Here is a 13,928-nt window from a genome sequence, read left to right as displayed (position 1 = left end):
TAAGTCCATCTCTCAAGGCCCAGAGCTCATCATCTACACTAGAGGCTTGGCCTATTGACCGGGTGAAACCTTTAATCCACCTCCCATTATGATCTCAAATTAAACCACCAACACCAACCAGCCCCAGTTACTCTCTCTCTCTCTCTCTCTCTCTCTCTCTCTCTCTTTCTCTCTCTCTCTCTCTCTCTCTATATATATATATATATATATATATATATATATATATATCTTCTGATTTATTAAGAATATAAATTCAAATCTATGTCCCAACCAAATATGTTGGCCAATAATATATTAGCCAAATAATGTGGCCCTAATCAATCAACACTTAAAAGAAAATTGACGTGGACGTGAAAGGAGGGAGAAAGAAATTGAACACAGAGGAGAAAAAGTGAAGTTCATATGCTGACTGCTGAGGAGCAAGGGGAATAGGGCTGTAAATGAGCCGAGCTTTGCTGAGTAGTGCATGTTCAAACTTGGCTCGTTGGTAAAATTAAAAAGCTCAAGCTTGGCTTAAGTTTGAGACAAGTCTAAAATATTGTTTGAGCTTGAGCTTAAGCTTGTGGGAAAGCCAAAAAACTTGAGCTTGGCTTGGCTTGACTTGATTCATTAGTCAAGCCAAACTCGAGCTTAATATCAAGCTCAAACTCAAGCTCAGATCAAGATTTTGAGCTTGGGATCCAACAAAATTATCTTATCAAATGCTTCAATCTCCCAAAATCAAGTAAACAAAATAAGAAAATAGCATACTCATTTTATCATGCTTCTAGTCTGACCTATGATTAGCCATTGTTCATATTGCAACTTTACAAAATTAAATTCATCCATTTATCCTTTATTGTCTATAACTTCATCAATTGTTTAAAATATAATTTTTACTTCCACATTAGATGATAAAGAACTAGAAAAAGACTTGTTTGTAACTATTGTGAATGAGAAAGGATTAACATGTTTTATAACTTTACATTAGATAATGGATAAGGGAGGACCATATGTCGCCCACTTATAAATTTTTTTAAAAAGGTAACTAAATTCTAAAGTGGTGCTTGATCACTTTAGAGGGAAGTGAAAATTAAGGTAAAGGGTAGTGGCCCAATATGAGACATTTTATTATTAAAATATGTATAATGAGTTTATTTAGAAAGCATATATCAAGCCTATAAATGAGTTTATACTTGACTTGTTTTGTATCGATCCTTATAACTTACGAGCTTGTTCATGAACAAATAGTTTTGCTTGGGCTCGGCTTGTTTACTAAACAAGCCCAAAATTAAGGCTCAAGCTTGGCTTATAAACAAACAAACATGAATGAGCTTTTTATCAAGTCAAGCTCGAGTTATTTACGAACGGTTTGGTTCAATTACAGCCCTAAAAGTGAAACGTGGTTGACGGAGAAAAGAATAAGATAAAATAGGTGTGTCTTTTTCTACATTGGGCCCATTGACTCTCATCGAATAGTATTATGACACGTGTACTGTCACTCTATGAGATAAGTACTAATCTTTCGAACAATTTTCATGTGTCGTGTTCCTCAACTTGCCCCTACCTGCAAGGCCACTTTTTTTAATTCCTATGTCACCTTCTTTTTGTTTTTTACTCTTGACTTTTGCTTTTTGGGAGTCTTGGGAGGTGATTTCTACGAAGTTTCTGGCTTTTCCTTTCAATCACATTTTTGCTATTTACCCCTCCCTTATTCCCTTTTCTCATGCAATATTGTGATTTAGTCCCTTCAGTTTGTTGTAATTAGTTAGTACCATGAATGATTACAACCGACAAAATTGAATGTTTGTTTACTACTCACCAACCAAACAAAATCCATTTAGTTTTCACTAGCATAGTACCACTGCACTCCCCAACCAACCAAAATAGGCGTCCATTTAGTTTTTGGTAGCTCATTTGAATTGAGTGTTTTAACACCCTAATAAATTTTTGATAGAGGGTTTTTCACAGTAAGAGAAAGTAGCTTTTTTAAAATAATATATATTTTTAAGTTATAGCTCTATTTTCACACCAAATATTTGTAGAAATGTGCATGGCTAAAATTAAATCAGATTTGAGGGTTTTTTCGACCTAACTTAAACTTCTTAGGTTGAGAATTTCTCAGGCTGGGTTCAAAAGTCTCTTATGGTCGTTAATGACTGTTGTAGTTTGTTTAGCATTGTTAGGATTCAGATTCTATTACTCTAACCGCGATTAATTATTTAATCTAACTACAGTCTATTTTTGCTTCTCCTTCTTTTTTCTCTTCGTATTCTTGCTCTTATATATTTCTCCAATCTTCAAGATTCTCTAGCTTACTTGAAGATTACCATAATTTATTATAAAGATTTTGATAGGCTTGGTATTGTATTGTTGATAGGCTTGGGGTGTACAATGTACAAATGTATGTAATTGTGTAAGGGTGTGTGTTGTGCAGGGGGTGTGCGTGTGTGTGTGCAAGGTTGTGCGTGTGTGCCTGCAAGTGGGTGCGGGTGTGCCTGCACGAGGGTGTGTGGGTGTGTCCTCAGTTAGGCTGTAATTAGTGCAGCTGAGCTGGGCTGCTATTATGGGCTGTTAGTTGGTTAGGCCAGGGTGTCAGGCAGTTAGTTAGTTAGTTAGGGGTGTAGTGCTTATATGGAAAGTGAGGACATTGTAAAGGGCATTCAGATAAGAAGTCACATTGTTTGCCTCTCTATTCTTTTCTCTCTTTCTTTTCTTCCTTTCTTCAATTCTTAATCCATTCCTCCCTCCATTGAATCTGTTAGAGTCTTATCAGATTTGCTTTTTTCAAAATCTTAAATGTCTTATATAGTTAATTTGATAACTATGCCATCAGATTTGGGATGTCATTATAATCAAATATCATAACTATGCCATCATTAGTTACCATAATTTACTACTCTAGCCTTTGGGATATCATTATTATCAAATACCATAACTATGCCATCAGTTCATTGAAATCCTTGACTTCATGGTAAACTTCTCGTTATCATGTGAAGCGTCTATATTATTGAAGAACCTACTGTTATTTGCTGTGACAATATGTCAGCCATTACAATGACTAAGACTACTATTTTCCATGCAAGGACAAAGCACATTGAGCTTAGGCACCATTTTATTAGAGACTTGGTTAGTGAAGGAGAAATCCAACTGGAATTCATCAGTACCAATGATCGACGGCGGATGTTCTCACCAAAGCGATTTACATTAGACAAAATTGAGTGGTTCAAGAAGCACTTAAAGATTACAAATTAAGAGGGGCATTAGAAATTAATTTGTAATTTTAATAAAGAAATTTCTAGATGATGGCTATTAGTATTCCAGGGTGATAAACTGTTAGTGTTACTAAGGGTCAATTATTTGTTTCTAGAAGTTTAGAAGACTCTTCTAAGTATAAATTAGTGTTATTGTACTGTTTTATGCAGATCAGAAAAAATCTGTCTAGCATTGTGCAGGAGCAACAGCTCTGCATCACAAAAAAACCTTGTAATCCACTGCACTTTATCAATAAAACTTCTGCATATGCCAACAGAAACAATAAGAAAGGGAGGAGTTTAAAGGTTACAACTTGTAAGCTTAGATTTGGTGCTACGGTGTACCACATCTGGAAGCTGAGAAATGCATATAGGCTATTCAACATATTGTTGTAAATGGGATTACAATGTTGTTTAGGGATTACAATGGGATTACAATGTGTTTAGGCTATTCAACATATTGCTCATCATAGACGTGGACAAAGCCATAGATTACTAGTATATGATTTTACATATCAAGTAGTAGAGCATTAGCTGGTCAGTAAAAGAATTTCGCAAGAATTACATTCTGTGTGAGACTTTTTCTCCCACATTTTGTAATGGTTATGTTTATGTTTTTTTTCCCACATCACAATAATGCATATTGATTGTGGTCTGTCACTTAGAATGATAAACAAACGAGTCTTTTATTTGATCATTTGGTCCAGGAATATCTATGGGACCAGAAATAAGCTTTTTGTAAACCCTTCCTGCAAGTAGCCTTTGTTCCTGGTAGATGTATTACAGAGAATTCGATAATAGTTCACAGCTTTAGCACAAAGAAAAAGAAAAAAAAGGATGTGTGGGGTTGAAACTAGATTTCCAAAAGGCATACGATAAAATGGAATGGAACTACCTTCTAGCTATTTTGGGTGCCTTTGGGTTTAGCCAGCATTTCCAGCAGCTAGTGTTTCAATGTATATCTACAGTAAGTTAAACTCTATTGTTGAATGGAAGCCACGATGTTAGCTTCAATCCATCTAGTAGTTTGAGGTAGGGAGATCTATTGTCACCATATCTATTCATTATTGGGAGTGAAGTGCTAGCAAGGCTCATCAACAGAGAAGCATATTCAAATGCGATAAAAGGTGTGAAGGTTACTGCCAATGCACCAGCTGTAATGAAATTATTTTTTGTTGATGATGTAAATGCTTTTTTGTAGTGCTAGAATGAATAAAATTCAGAATTTGGTGAAATGCTTAGATGAGTACTGCAAGTGGTGTTTGCTTCCAAGGGTGTGAATACTCCTTAGACATAAAAAACCATTGTGGTCTCAAAATGCTTTAGCAAGGAACAAAATACTTGGGAATACCTTTATTCATAACTGATAATTATATAACAATTATTTTTTGCTAAGCTTAAGGTGGACAGATTCAAACCCCCAGAATTTAACCCACATTGGAGGAGGCAATCCTTAGGCCACAAGGCTATTGGTAATTAAATAATTATTAATTCAATGAAATAATCATATAATTCTTATCAATTTACATTGTCTGCCCCCCTTATGAAATATAATGTAATTGTAACTAATTAATATATATATAAAAGCAGAGACCTCATTGTGTGAGGGTCTAAGCTTTTGCCAAGTGGCACCTCCTATGAAGTTTCTCTACAATCATCCAACTCTCCCATTAATTGACTGAGTTTACATCACAACTCTCTCTCTTCTTCATGTCTTTTAGTATACCAAATGTTTCAGTTTTTTTTTTTTTTTAATAAAAAGGGATACTAATAATTAATGAGATCGAGATAGATAATATTCTAGCATTTTTGTTGCCTAAATTACACAAATCCATATCTTTTATTTATTATAATCATTATTATTTTATTTTATTCTATGAGAATCCTTATTATTTTATGGTTATGAATTTACATACAAACATCTCATAAACAAAGTCTCCCTCCCCTGTTAGTCTTTTTTTTTTTTTTTTGGTATGGCAAGTTTTTACGTTAGTTATTTAAAAAGTTTCTGCCTTTATGATTGTGTAGATGCATTAATCACAGCTTGCCTTCAAAATGACGTTTTGGTTTTTGCCTTTTTGTTTTCACATTATGTACATTATCAATACTCTGTTATAATGATTAATGTAGGATTTTCTAAATCTTTGACTCCCCAACCACTCTCTCACGCTTTGCCTTCCCCTCTCAACTTTGACCATATGCCTCCATTCTCTTTCTTTCTCTCTTAAAAAAACTTTCTTTCTCTTAAAAAAAAACCTTTAATAGTTAAATTTCCTAAACTATTGCTACTCTCAAATTTTGCCTCCATACTCACAATTTTTTAAAACACCAAGCCAATGAAAGAAACCTATTGCTCTTGTGATCTTTTGTTGTAGTCAATGGCTATCCATCGCACATTAAGTGGCCTTGACATGTATGAATTCAAGCTATCTTTTGTTACTTTCAAAATTTCATTTCTTCACTTACAATCGGTAGGGTTAAGATCGTGAGATTCTTTGTTTTCCTATTTTCTTTTATAGGTTGTGTTATTGTGTATATCGATTTCCAAAATATGCTTGAAGTCTAGAACTGAGAAATCAATAATTGTTTATTTAGTGTAAAAGTCTCATTATCATTGTCCTTTCAAGATTGTTTAATCTTTGCATATGACTTTAGTAGATTGGTCTTTTCAAAATAAACAAAAGATAAACATGTTGTAAATCACAAATTGGATTATAGGGATCAAGCAGTTATCATCTAGGGTGGAGGGTTTTTTATTTTTATTTTTATACAAAATAGAAATTTTACTTTAGCTAAGTCTAAGTGTATATGTGTGTGAAGCTCTCTCTTAGAGACTTGAACCCCAGTCCTTACCTCCCATACCCCCACAAGCACTTATACTTGTGGAGTGACCATCACACCAAGGGTGTGCAGTGGTAGGGTGGAGGGGATTTAGTCAATGGCAATTGAATTTGCAGAGGAAAAACAACACGACTATTCAATCCGCATTCTTTAGACTCCAAAGCTTCTTTCTCGAGTAAGTCTCTTGATATTTCATTAAAAAAAAAAAATACATATTGACTATTTTCCTACAATAAATTGAGTTTTGGGTTAATGTTTTTTTTTTTTTTTTTTGAGTTTTGGTTTAATGATGATTGTATAATGATCTATATGTGGTGTGTGCTTTCTTTTCTATGAATTTCAATAATGTATGAATTGAGGGTTTTAGCATTTTAGTGTATTAAGGTTTTTTTCATCTTTATTTTATTATTTTGTTTAGTTTTTGTTACTTTTTATAATGAACTCATTACTAACAAAGTTCTATGACAATTATGGTATAATATATGTACAACATTCTCCAAACTTATCTTACATAAAACATTACAATATTATCCGTGCATCGCACGGGCAACTTACTAGTTTTTCTAATTGTTAATGATACTATATATAATAAAATAAATTTTACACATGGCCCATATAAAAAGTAAAAACCTCTCCACGAATTATTTTCAAATTAAATTATAACAGATCCGCAAATGACATTGGCTAGTCACAAGAATTACAATACAAATGAAAAAGTACTGCAAGTGAGCACCTTGTTTCATTATAGAGCATGATAGTAATTATTCATAACCAAACATACCCATACACAGGTATTGTATAGAAATTGAGTACATCCAATGATCTAATGACACATACGGCCTGGCAGCCCTTTTAGGGTATTTAAAGCAAAAAAATAACACCAGTACATACGATCCTCGACCAAGTTGAAGCATCGTTGCCGCCAATGAGGATTAATATAAAGAATACTAGCCACACCCAAAAAGAAAATAACGTATGATACCGAGAAAATTATAGAGAAGACTGGAAGATCAACTTCATACCATTTTCCATCATTTGCCTTTGAAGGTATTTGTGGTGATGGAGGTGATTCATCTATGTCGGTGCAACTTTTCTCCAGTGGTGGACCATAAAGAAATGGATTTCCTTCATAGCTGCTGTTTTCAAATGTTGTAAGATGTCCTATGTATGGAATTTTACCCGATAAGTTGTTATGATTCACGTTGAAAGCTCCTAGAAACGACAGATCGGCCAATACCGAAGGAATTTCTCCACTCAAATTGTTATGAGAAAGATCTAAACTCTCCAATTGAGTCAAACTTGAGAATGATTTTGGAATAGGACCTGTTAACTGATTGTAAGACAAGTTCATTGCATGAATTGAAGATAGTTGTCCTAGCGTTAGAGGGATTTCACCTGTTAGCTTGTTGAATGACAAATCCAATGCAGACACCATATCAAGGATGAGACCCTTGTACAAGTCAGACCTATATTTCATCACAAATACAATCTCAACTTGTCCCAGGAAGCGAATGTCTGACTCTTGAATTTCCAAAGTCGTATCTAGAACAGATTTGAATGGGAGGGAAAAACCAAAGGTCGCAAAATCAGGGGCTTTTGTATAGACAAAATCACTACTAGCTAGCTTCCCAAAAGCTATGTTGTGAAAGCAGTATGGTATTGTCCCAGAAAAAGAGTTATTGGAAAGATCCATTATGCCTATCCTCTTTAACCGACACAACTGCTTTGAAATCACACCACTAAAATGATTGCCACTTAACGAAAGCACTTTTAAGTTGGGAAGTCCATCAATTTCATCAGGGATGCTGCCGATAAAGCGATTATCTCTAATGTCCAATGTCACAAGGGATGATGAATTGAGAATAGCTTTTGGTAATGACCCCCTGAGTTTGTTCCCTTGCAAAAGTAAGTGCCTAACATCCTGTAGATTCAAGCAAGAAGGTAACAATCCTGAAAACAAGTTATGAGAAAGGTTTATTATATCAGATGAAGATAGTCCACATGGAATCTGGCCTTCGAAAGAGTTGCTGCTCAAGTCAACAGCAACCCGTGGTGACGTACTACGATTTACTATCCATAGAGGAATTGTACCTGTCATGTGGTTGTTGCTAATATTTAGGACCAGCAAGACATTTAGGGGTACAGCTGGAAGAGTGCCTGTGAAATTATTGTTTTGCAGTTCTAAAGATAACAAGGATAGGTTGAAGTGCTTCGAGAAAATTTCACCGCAAAAGTTATTATTAGATAACCTCAAAATTCTACAGGAGGTGATATTAGCAACCAATTCCATTGGTACCTCTCCATAAAAATTATTAAAGGACAAGTCCAAAACCCTCAAATTACTCATGTCACCTATTGAGGATGGAAGATTACCTTCAAATTGATTTCGGGATAAATTTAGAGTTTCTAATTTTGGAATCCACTTTCCGATATTTTTTTGAAGTTTCCCATCAAAGTGATTGTCTGAGAGATCCAACCAACGAAGATTCATGTAGTGATCTGACAAATGAAACTCGCCTGTGAAAGAGTTACTTTGAAGATTTAACAGTTGTAGTCCAGTATTGTTTTCAAGCAACCATATGGGGAAGCTTCCATTCAATTTACTATGAGAGATATCAACGACTTCCAATTCATATTGGTCCAAGAGAAACTTAGGAAAGTTTCCAGTAAGCCTGTTGAGATTACAATTAGACAGTACTAGGACCTTTAATTGAAACAAAGGGTCCCAACTGTGATTCTCAGTTTCTATATCAAGTTTGTTGTTATCACTCAAAAATTGAATCACCTTAAGCTGGGAGTGATTAGCAAATATGTTGAATGAGAATAAACCTTCAAAAAGATTATAACTCAGATCAATGTACTCAAGGGATGTTAGGCTGGCTATTGGAGACGAAGACAAGTTTCCATTGAACTGGTTGTGAGATATATCTAAGTACGAAAGAGATGTCAAATTTTTTAGGCATGGAGGAAGCATCCCTTCAAAGTCATTACCAGCAAGATCTATCTCTTCAAGTTTCTTCAGCGCACAAAACTCTATCAAAAGCAATAAAAGATTAGTGGTGTCTATCCTAAACTTGTGCCACCGAAAGAATCAACAACACAACCTAATTAATATATGAAATCACGCTATTGCCTCAATAAGATTTGAAGCTTAAGAAGACAATTTTAAGTCAAATATTCTCTTATATTTCAATATCAATTTAATATTATTTATATAAATTTCTATATTATAAGTTTTGACTTCAAATTCGTTACTATTATTTTTTAGATGTAAAATTACTAATTAAATTTTTGTATTCAAATTTTTTTTTTTTTTTTTGAGAAGAATTGTATTCAAGTTTTGTTAAAAATTTATTTATTATTGATATTATGTCTAATGCTCCTAATTTTTTTGTTATAATTGATTTTAGGTACGAGATAAGTTTAGATGTGAAATAGAAAAAGAGTGGCTAAGCTTTGTCACTTTTCAAAATAATAATAATTAGGTGACATAATTTATTTAAAATTGATACAAAATATAATATTGTACTACTATAGGGCCAAAATTATTGGACCTTATTCTATACGGTTGCCTTAGGCAAATTGGCTCAATTATGAATTAACAAAGGGTAGAGTCGGTCTTGTGGGATTAAAATGATATTTTTATTTTTTTGGTGGGGGGGGGGGGGGTGGGGGGAAGAGGGGAGTATAATAATTTCTACATTCAGAAAAAGTGGATGGTCAAATGTTATGCTTCCAAGTTGCAGCAAGTAAGGATTGATCTATATAAAATTGCTAACCAATCTCTTTTAATTGTTCTCACACTCCTAATCAAAACTGTAAATGCCTGATTTCGTAGTAGATTCTTACCTGGAGTGTTTAAAGTTCCATTGAGTCTATTATAAGATAATGATATAGCCTTGAGAGAAGATAACGCTCCGATATATGGAGTATTGCTTCCAGTGAAATCATTTCCACTCAAATCTAAAATCTCCAAATTGCTAAAATTTGCCATATCTACCAGGAAAATTGATGACGATATGTTAGGAGCAAGTATTTAAAATGGCTTCCATTAAGGAGATTAATTGAGGAAAAATCAATAAAAATAGGTGTTGGAATGTTTACCCTTGAATGGTAGGCTTCCATTAAGGCTACAATACTGCAAGATAAGGACCTCCAAGTTGCTTAGATAAACCAGTTCTACATCACCGGTGAAGAGATATTCAAAATTTCATATATAAGCTTGAAACCAATAGTACAGAAGAAAGATCTAGTAGAACTAAACACTTTTATATTGGAATGGACAAAAATTTCTGATAAAATGCTCATTGAATATTGAAGGCATACTACTACTATCATTTGTATATATCAAAAGGATTAGTTATTGCACTGAAGCATTTTGTGCCTTTTAACATGAAGAGAGTAAATTTTGATAAAGGTAAATATTGGTTATAAGATATCAGTTTGTGTAAAAATTTTCATGGTATTCTTGCGATGGAAATTCAGATATACACGTACCTTTGCTAAAAAGAGGCCACATATTATTGAAACTTAGATCCAAAGATTTAAGAACAGGAAGGGCACCTAAGGATCTTAAAATTTCCTTGTCAAAGTTGTTATATCTTAAATTTAATTGTGTTAGCTTGCTCATATTTGAAAAACCATTGGATTCTGAAAAAAAAAAAAAAAAACATTGTTAAAATTTATCAACAAAATGCGGAAAGTCATTCTCAATATATATATATATATATATATATATATATATATATATATATATATATATATTAAGAATCAAATATGTTTCTAAAATTGATAGATATATGTTTTTGGATAGGTGTGAAGTTTTATGATTGTAAGCCATAGGTATGCACTTTTATCATATAGATATGAACTGTTGGCAGTTCTATTTGCCTTTCTTATTTATGAAGCCAAGAGCAAGACCAAGTCTACGTCAAAGTCCACCGTTATTATAGGTGTTCGGTAGTAGATGTTAAAGAAAAGATAAAGTATCGGTAAAAATATTTATGTACAAAAAATTTCATCTATTTTAGTATAAAGACCTAATTTTTTTATTTTATACTTACTTTTCAAAAAATTTCATATTGCATTATTTATTTTACACTTTATTACATTAAAATATCAATTTTTTTTAAAAATTTTTTTCACATACTATAACTACCACCTATTATCTTCTATTGGTCTCAAGATACGAAAAAAATAAATAAATAAATAAAGTATATGTAAAGTGAATAGTATTTGTGTAAATTTACACAATTATTGTAGTGATTTTGTAAATTTACAAATTTTTATCATGACTAATGAGGATGATTTTGAGAGTTAAATTTTTGAAATTGATACATTTTTCTATTTTGCATTGATTGATGCAAATACCGTAATGGTAGCAATTAGTGAGAAAGCATAAGAAAAGGACAGTATTAAAATAAGTAACAATTTACAATCTAATTTTACGAACATTTATCTGTAAGAAAAAACAAGTAATGAACCATATAAAATACAATTTATTAATGATTGGCATTTATTGTCGTCATTTCGTGTTCTTGAATTGGTTTGTTGATCATAACACACAAGTAAAAGCAATAAAATACTAAAGCAATTATTCAATAACGAAAGACAAACTAAAATATTTACGCACATGTTTTGACTCCAAAAAAAAGGAAAAAAAAAGTTAGACCGTTTTCAATAAAAAAGAATTAAGAAAAAAAGAGTTAGGCCCTTCTGACTTTTTAAAAAATCTGCTTCCCTGATCCCTCTACCCTCTGTGCATGTGTTTATCGACCATTTTGAGTTTAGGCTTAATCATATTGTCGAACAAATGAAGATTTAGCATTCACACCGGATACATTACTTGGCTTTGCTTGTTTCAAACATGGTGAGACTTCCTAAAGGACCAATTTATCAGTTAAGAATAATCTGTCATAACCTTCAAAAATTTATAACTTTATCTCCTAACTAACGAATATAACAATAGCCATTCCCATGCTCTAACAAAATTAGCCAAAATAATTTTTTGACAGGAAAAATGATTTCCTTAGTTTAAAATTTTGGTTCATAATCATTGTATCTATGAATGAGGAGAACTCATATCAAGTTTAGTACAAATTTCAGTCAACGCATGGCATCATTGGAAAGCAATACCAAAAGAACATAAATAATACACTGAGTTTTTAAATTGACCAAACATCCCCAAGTTAAGTTATGCACATGGAATTCTGTAATCTATTACGATAGCGGGTATATGTGAGTCACGTATTTCGCAGCCGCTGGTCCTGGATACATGAAATTAGTGCTCATCTAAACAGAGCACTCCCACATTTTTGGCGCTACAACGCTGTTTATTTAAGATGCTTCATTTCTAAACAATGCTTACCGCAAACTGGGTTTGATGGAGATAGAAAGGGTCGAGAGAGGAAGGGATGAAATCAAATATAAATAATAAGAGAATTTGCGAGGACTGTTGCACATTTTTATTTGGTTTTAACAAATTAAGAAGCCAGACGGAACCATTTATGTGTCCCTTAGTCGATGCATACGGCAATAACATGTGTTATCTTTTAGAGTGATATATACCTATGTTTTTATATGGAAAACAACAATTTGTATACGTCATAAAAATTTGACGCATCATAATGAGGCTCCTTAAATACTTCTAAATAAATTACCTTTATACATATTTGACATATGTAAAGTTTATAGTCTAAATATTTGTATTTAAAGTTTAGAGTAAATGAGACTCCACAAAAAAAAAAAAAAAATGTTTAGAATAGAGAACTTATATCTAATCTAATGATTAAAATGACTATTCCTCTAAAATAAATTTAATTAATCAAATTGAGAGCATATGACGAACTATTATATTTTTAATTTGATTAGGGATATTTAATCGAATCTTACCATGTTCCCAAGCCTTTCCTATTAAGCATAGAGTTCTTTTGTGGTGTGTGTGTTTTAGGAGTGGGTGTATGATAGTAGGTGCAAGAGCTCATGTACCTTCATTTCCTAACCAACCAGCAATTCCGTTGCTAGATAAATCAAGAATTCTTAGCTCCTTGAAAGGCTGCAACAAGGACAAGTTGAAGAACCAAGTCCCTTGCCAATTGTTTATACTGGAGAGCGTGAGATTGATCACGTGACCAGTGTTGGTGCTACAGTTGACCCACTCCCAACTACAACACCCATCCTTTGTCTCATAAACCCATGTCGGAAGAAGGGGCTTGGTATAATTTGTGTGGGATTTTAGAAAGGCTTTCAATTCTAGGAGACCCATCCTCTCTTCCTCAATACAAGCTCTGTGCTCATGAATTTGAACAAAGAGTAGTAAAGACCACAGCAAAGATTTAACTAAAGGCCACCCCATTGAGAAATTTTGTGAAACTCCTACTTTAATTTTCTAGGTAAACCAACTTCTGTGTTAGTACCTAAGACAAGAAAGTTGCAAGTCCACGAGCCTTTATATAGAGAAAGTTAGCAGGCTTTCTTTCTTCTTCTTCTTTTTTTTTTTTTTTTTTTTTTTTTTTTTTTTGAGAAGGAGAAGGCTTTCTTATTTAAATCCATATAATATGGTAAACTTCTGGTTAAGTCTTTGGGCAAAAGAATCTCATGTGCTACGTGGTGTAATTGGGTTCTACCGAATCTTATTGGTATCTTTCAACTTGACATGTGGGCTCTACTTTTTGTTTAGTCATAAAGCACTAATTGCACTTTCTATTTTATTATTTTCTGTTTTGAATGGGCTCGCACTCAGAAAAATTTATGTTATACTTATTGTTTTATTAGCTTTATTTATTTGGAAAATGATAATTAAGGTATTCTTCTTGAGCATAATGATGAAAGCGGCTTGACATTGTGGGTGATTGG

The 13,928-nt window shown here is 33.1% G+C and overlaps 1 protein-coding gene across 3 annotated transcripts; it reads right to left on the bottom strand.

Annotated features, from left to right (window-relative positions):
• Positions 1-6,771: 6,771 nt before the first annotated feature.
• Positions 6,772-13,497, bottom strand: LOC142634826 (receptor-like protein 15). 3 transcript variants are annotated; one of them, XM_075809080.1, is made up of 5 exons: positions 13,062-13,497; positions 10,572-10,724; positions 10,179-10,253; positions 9,924-10,070; positions 6,772-9,107 (listed from the first exon to the last, which is right to left on the bottom strand). In XM_075809080.1, exons 1-5 carry the CDS (start codon positions 13,426-13,428, stop codon positions 6,898-6,900), a joined length of 2,952 nt encoding a protein of 983 aa, XP_075665195.1. In that variant the 5' UTR covers positions 13,429-13,497; the 3' UTR covers positions 6,772-6,897. The 3 variants fall into 3 exon arrangements, with proteins under 3 accessions (XP_075665195.1, XP_075665193.1, XP_075665194.1); XM_075809078.1 differs by lacking the exon at positions 10,572-10,724; XM_075809079.1 differs by lacking the exons at positions 10,179-10,253; positions 10,572-10,724.
• Positions 13,498-13,928: the final 431 nt, after the last annotated feature.

Source organism: Castanea sativa, chromosome 5 (assembly GCF_040712315.1).
Source record: "Castanea sativa cultivar Marrone di Chiusa Pesio chromosome 5, ASM4071231v1".
Classification (NCBI taxonomy): Eukaryota; Viridiplantae; Streptophyta; class Magnoliopsida; order Fagales; family Fagaceae; genus Castanea; species Castanea sativa.
Note: the sequence above shows the minus strand (reverse complement) of the source record. Positions and strands in the feature narration are given on the sequence as shown.

Coding starts and splice junctions, on each gene's coding strand:
- LOC142634826 (XM_075809080.1), bottom strand. CDS start 13,428: ATGGGGTGGCCTTTAGTTAAATCTTTGCTGTGGTCTTTACTACTCTTT. Junction 10,254..10,571: donor GTGGCCTCTTTTTAGCAAAG/GTACGTGTATAT, acceptor CCGGTGATGTAG/AACTGGTTTATCTAAGCAAC. Junction 9,108..9,923: donor TGGAACTTTAAACACTCCAG/GTAAGAATCTAC, acceptor TGCTTTTGATAG/AGTTTTGTGCGCTGAAGAAA.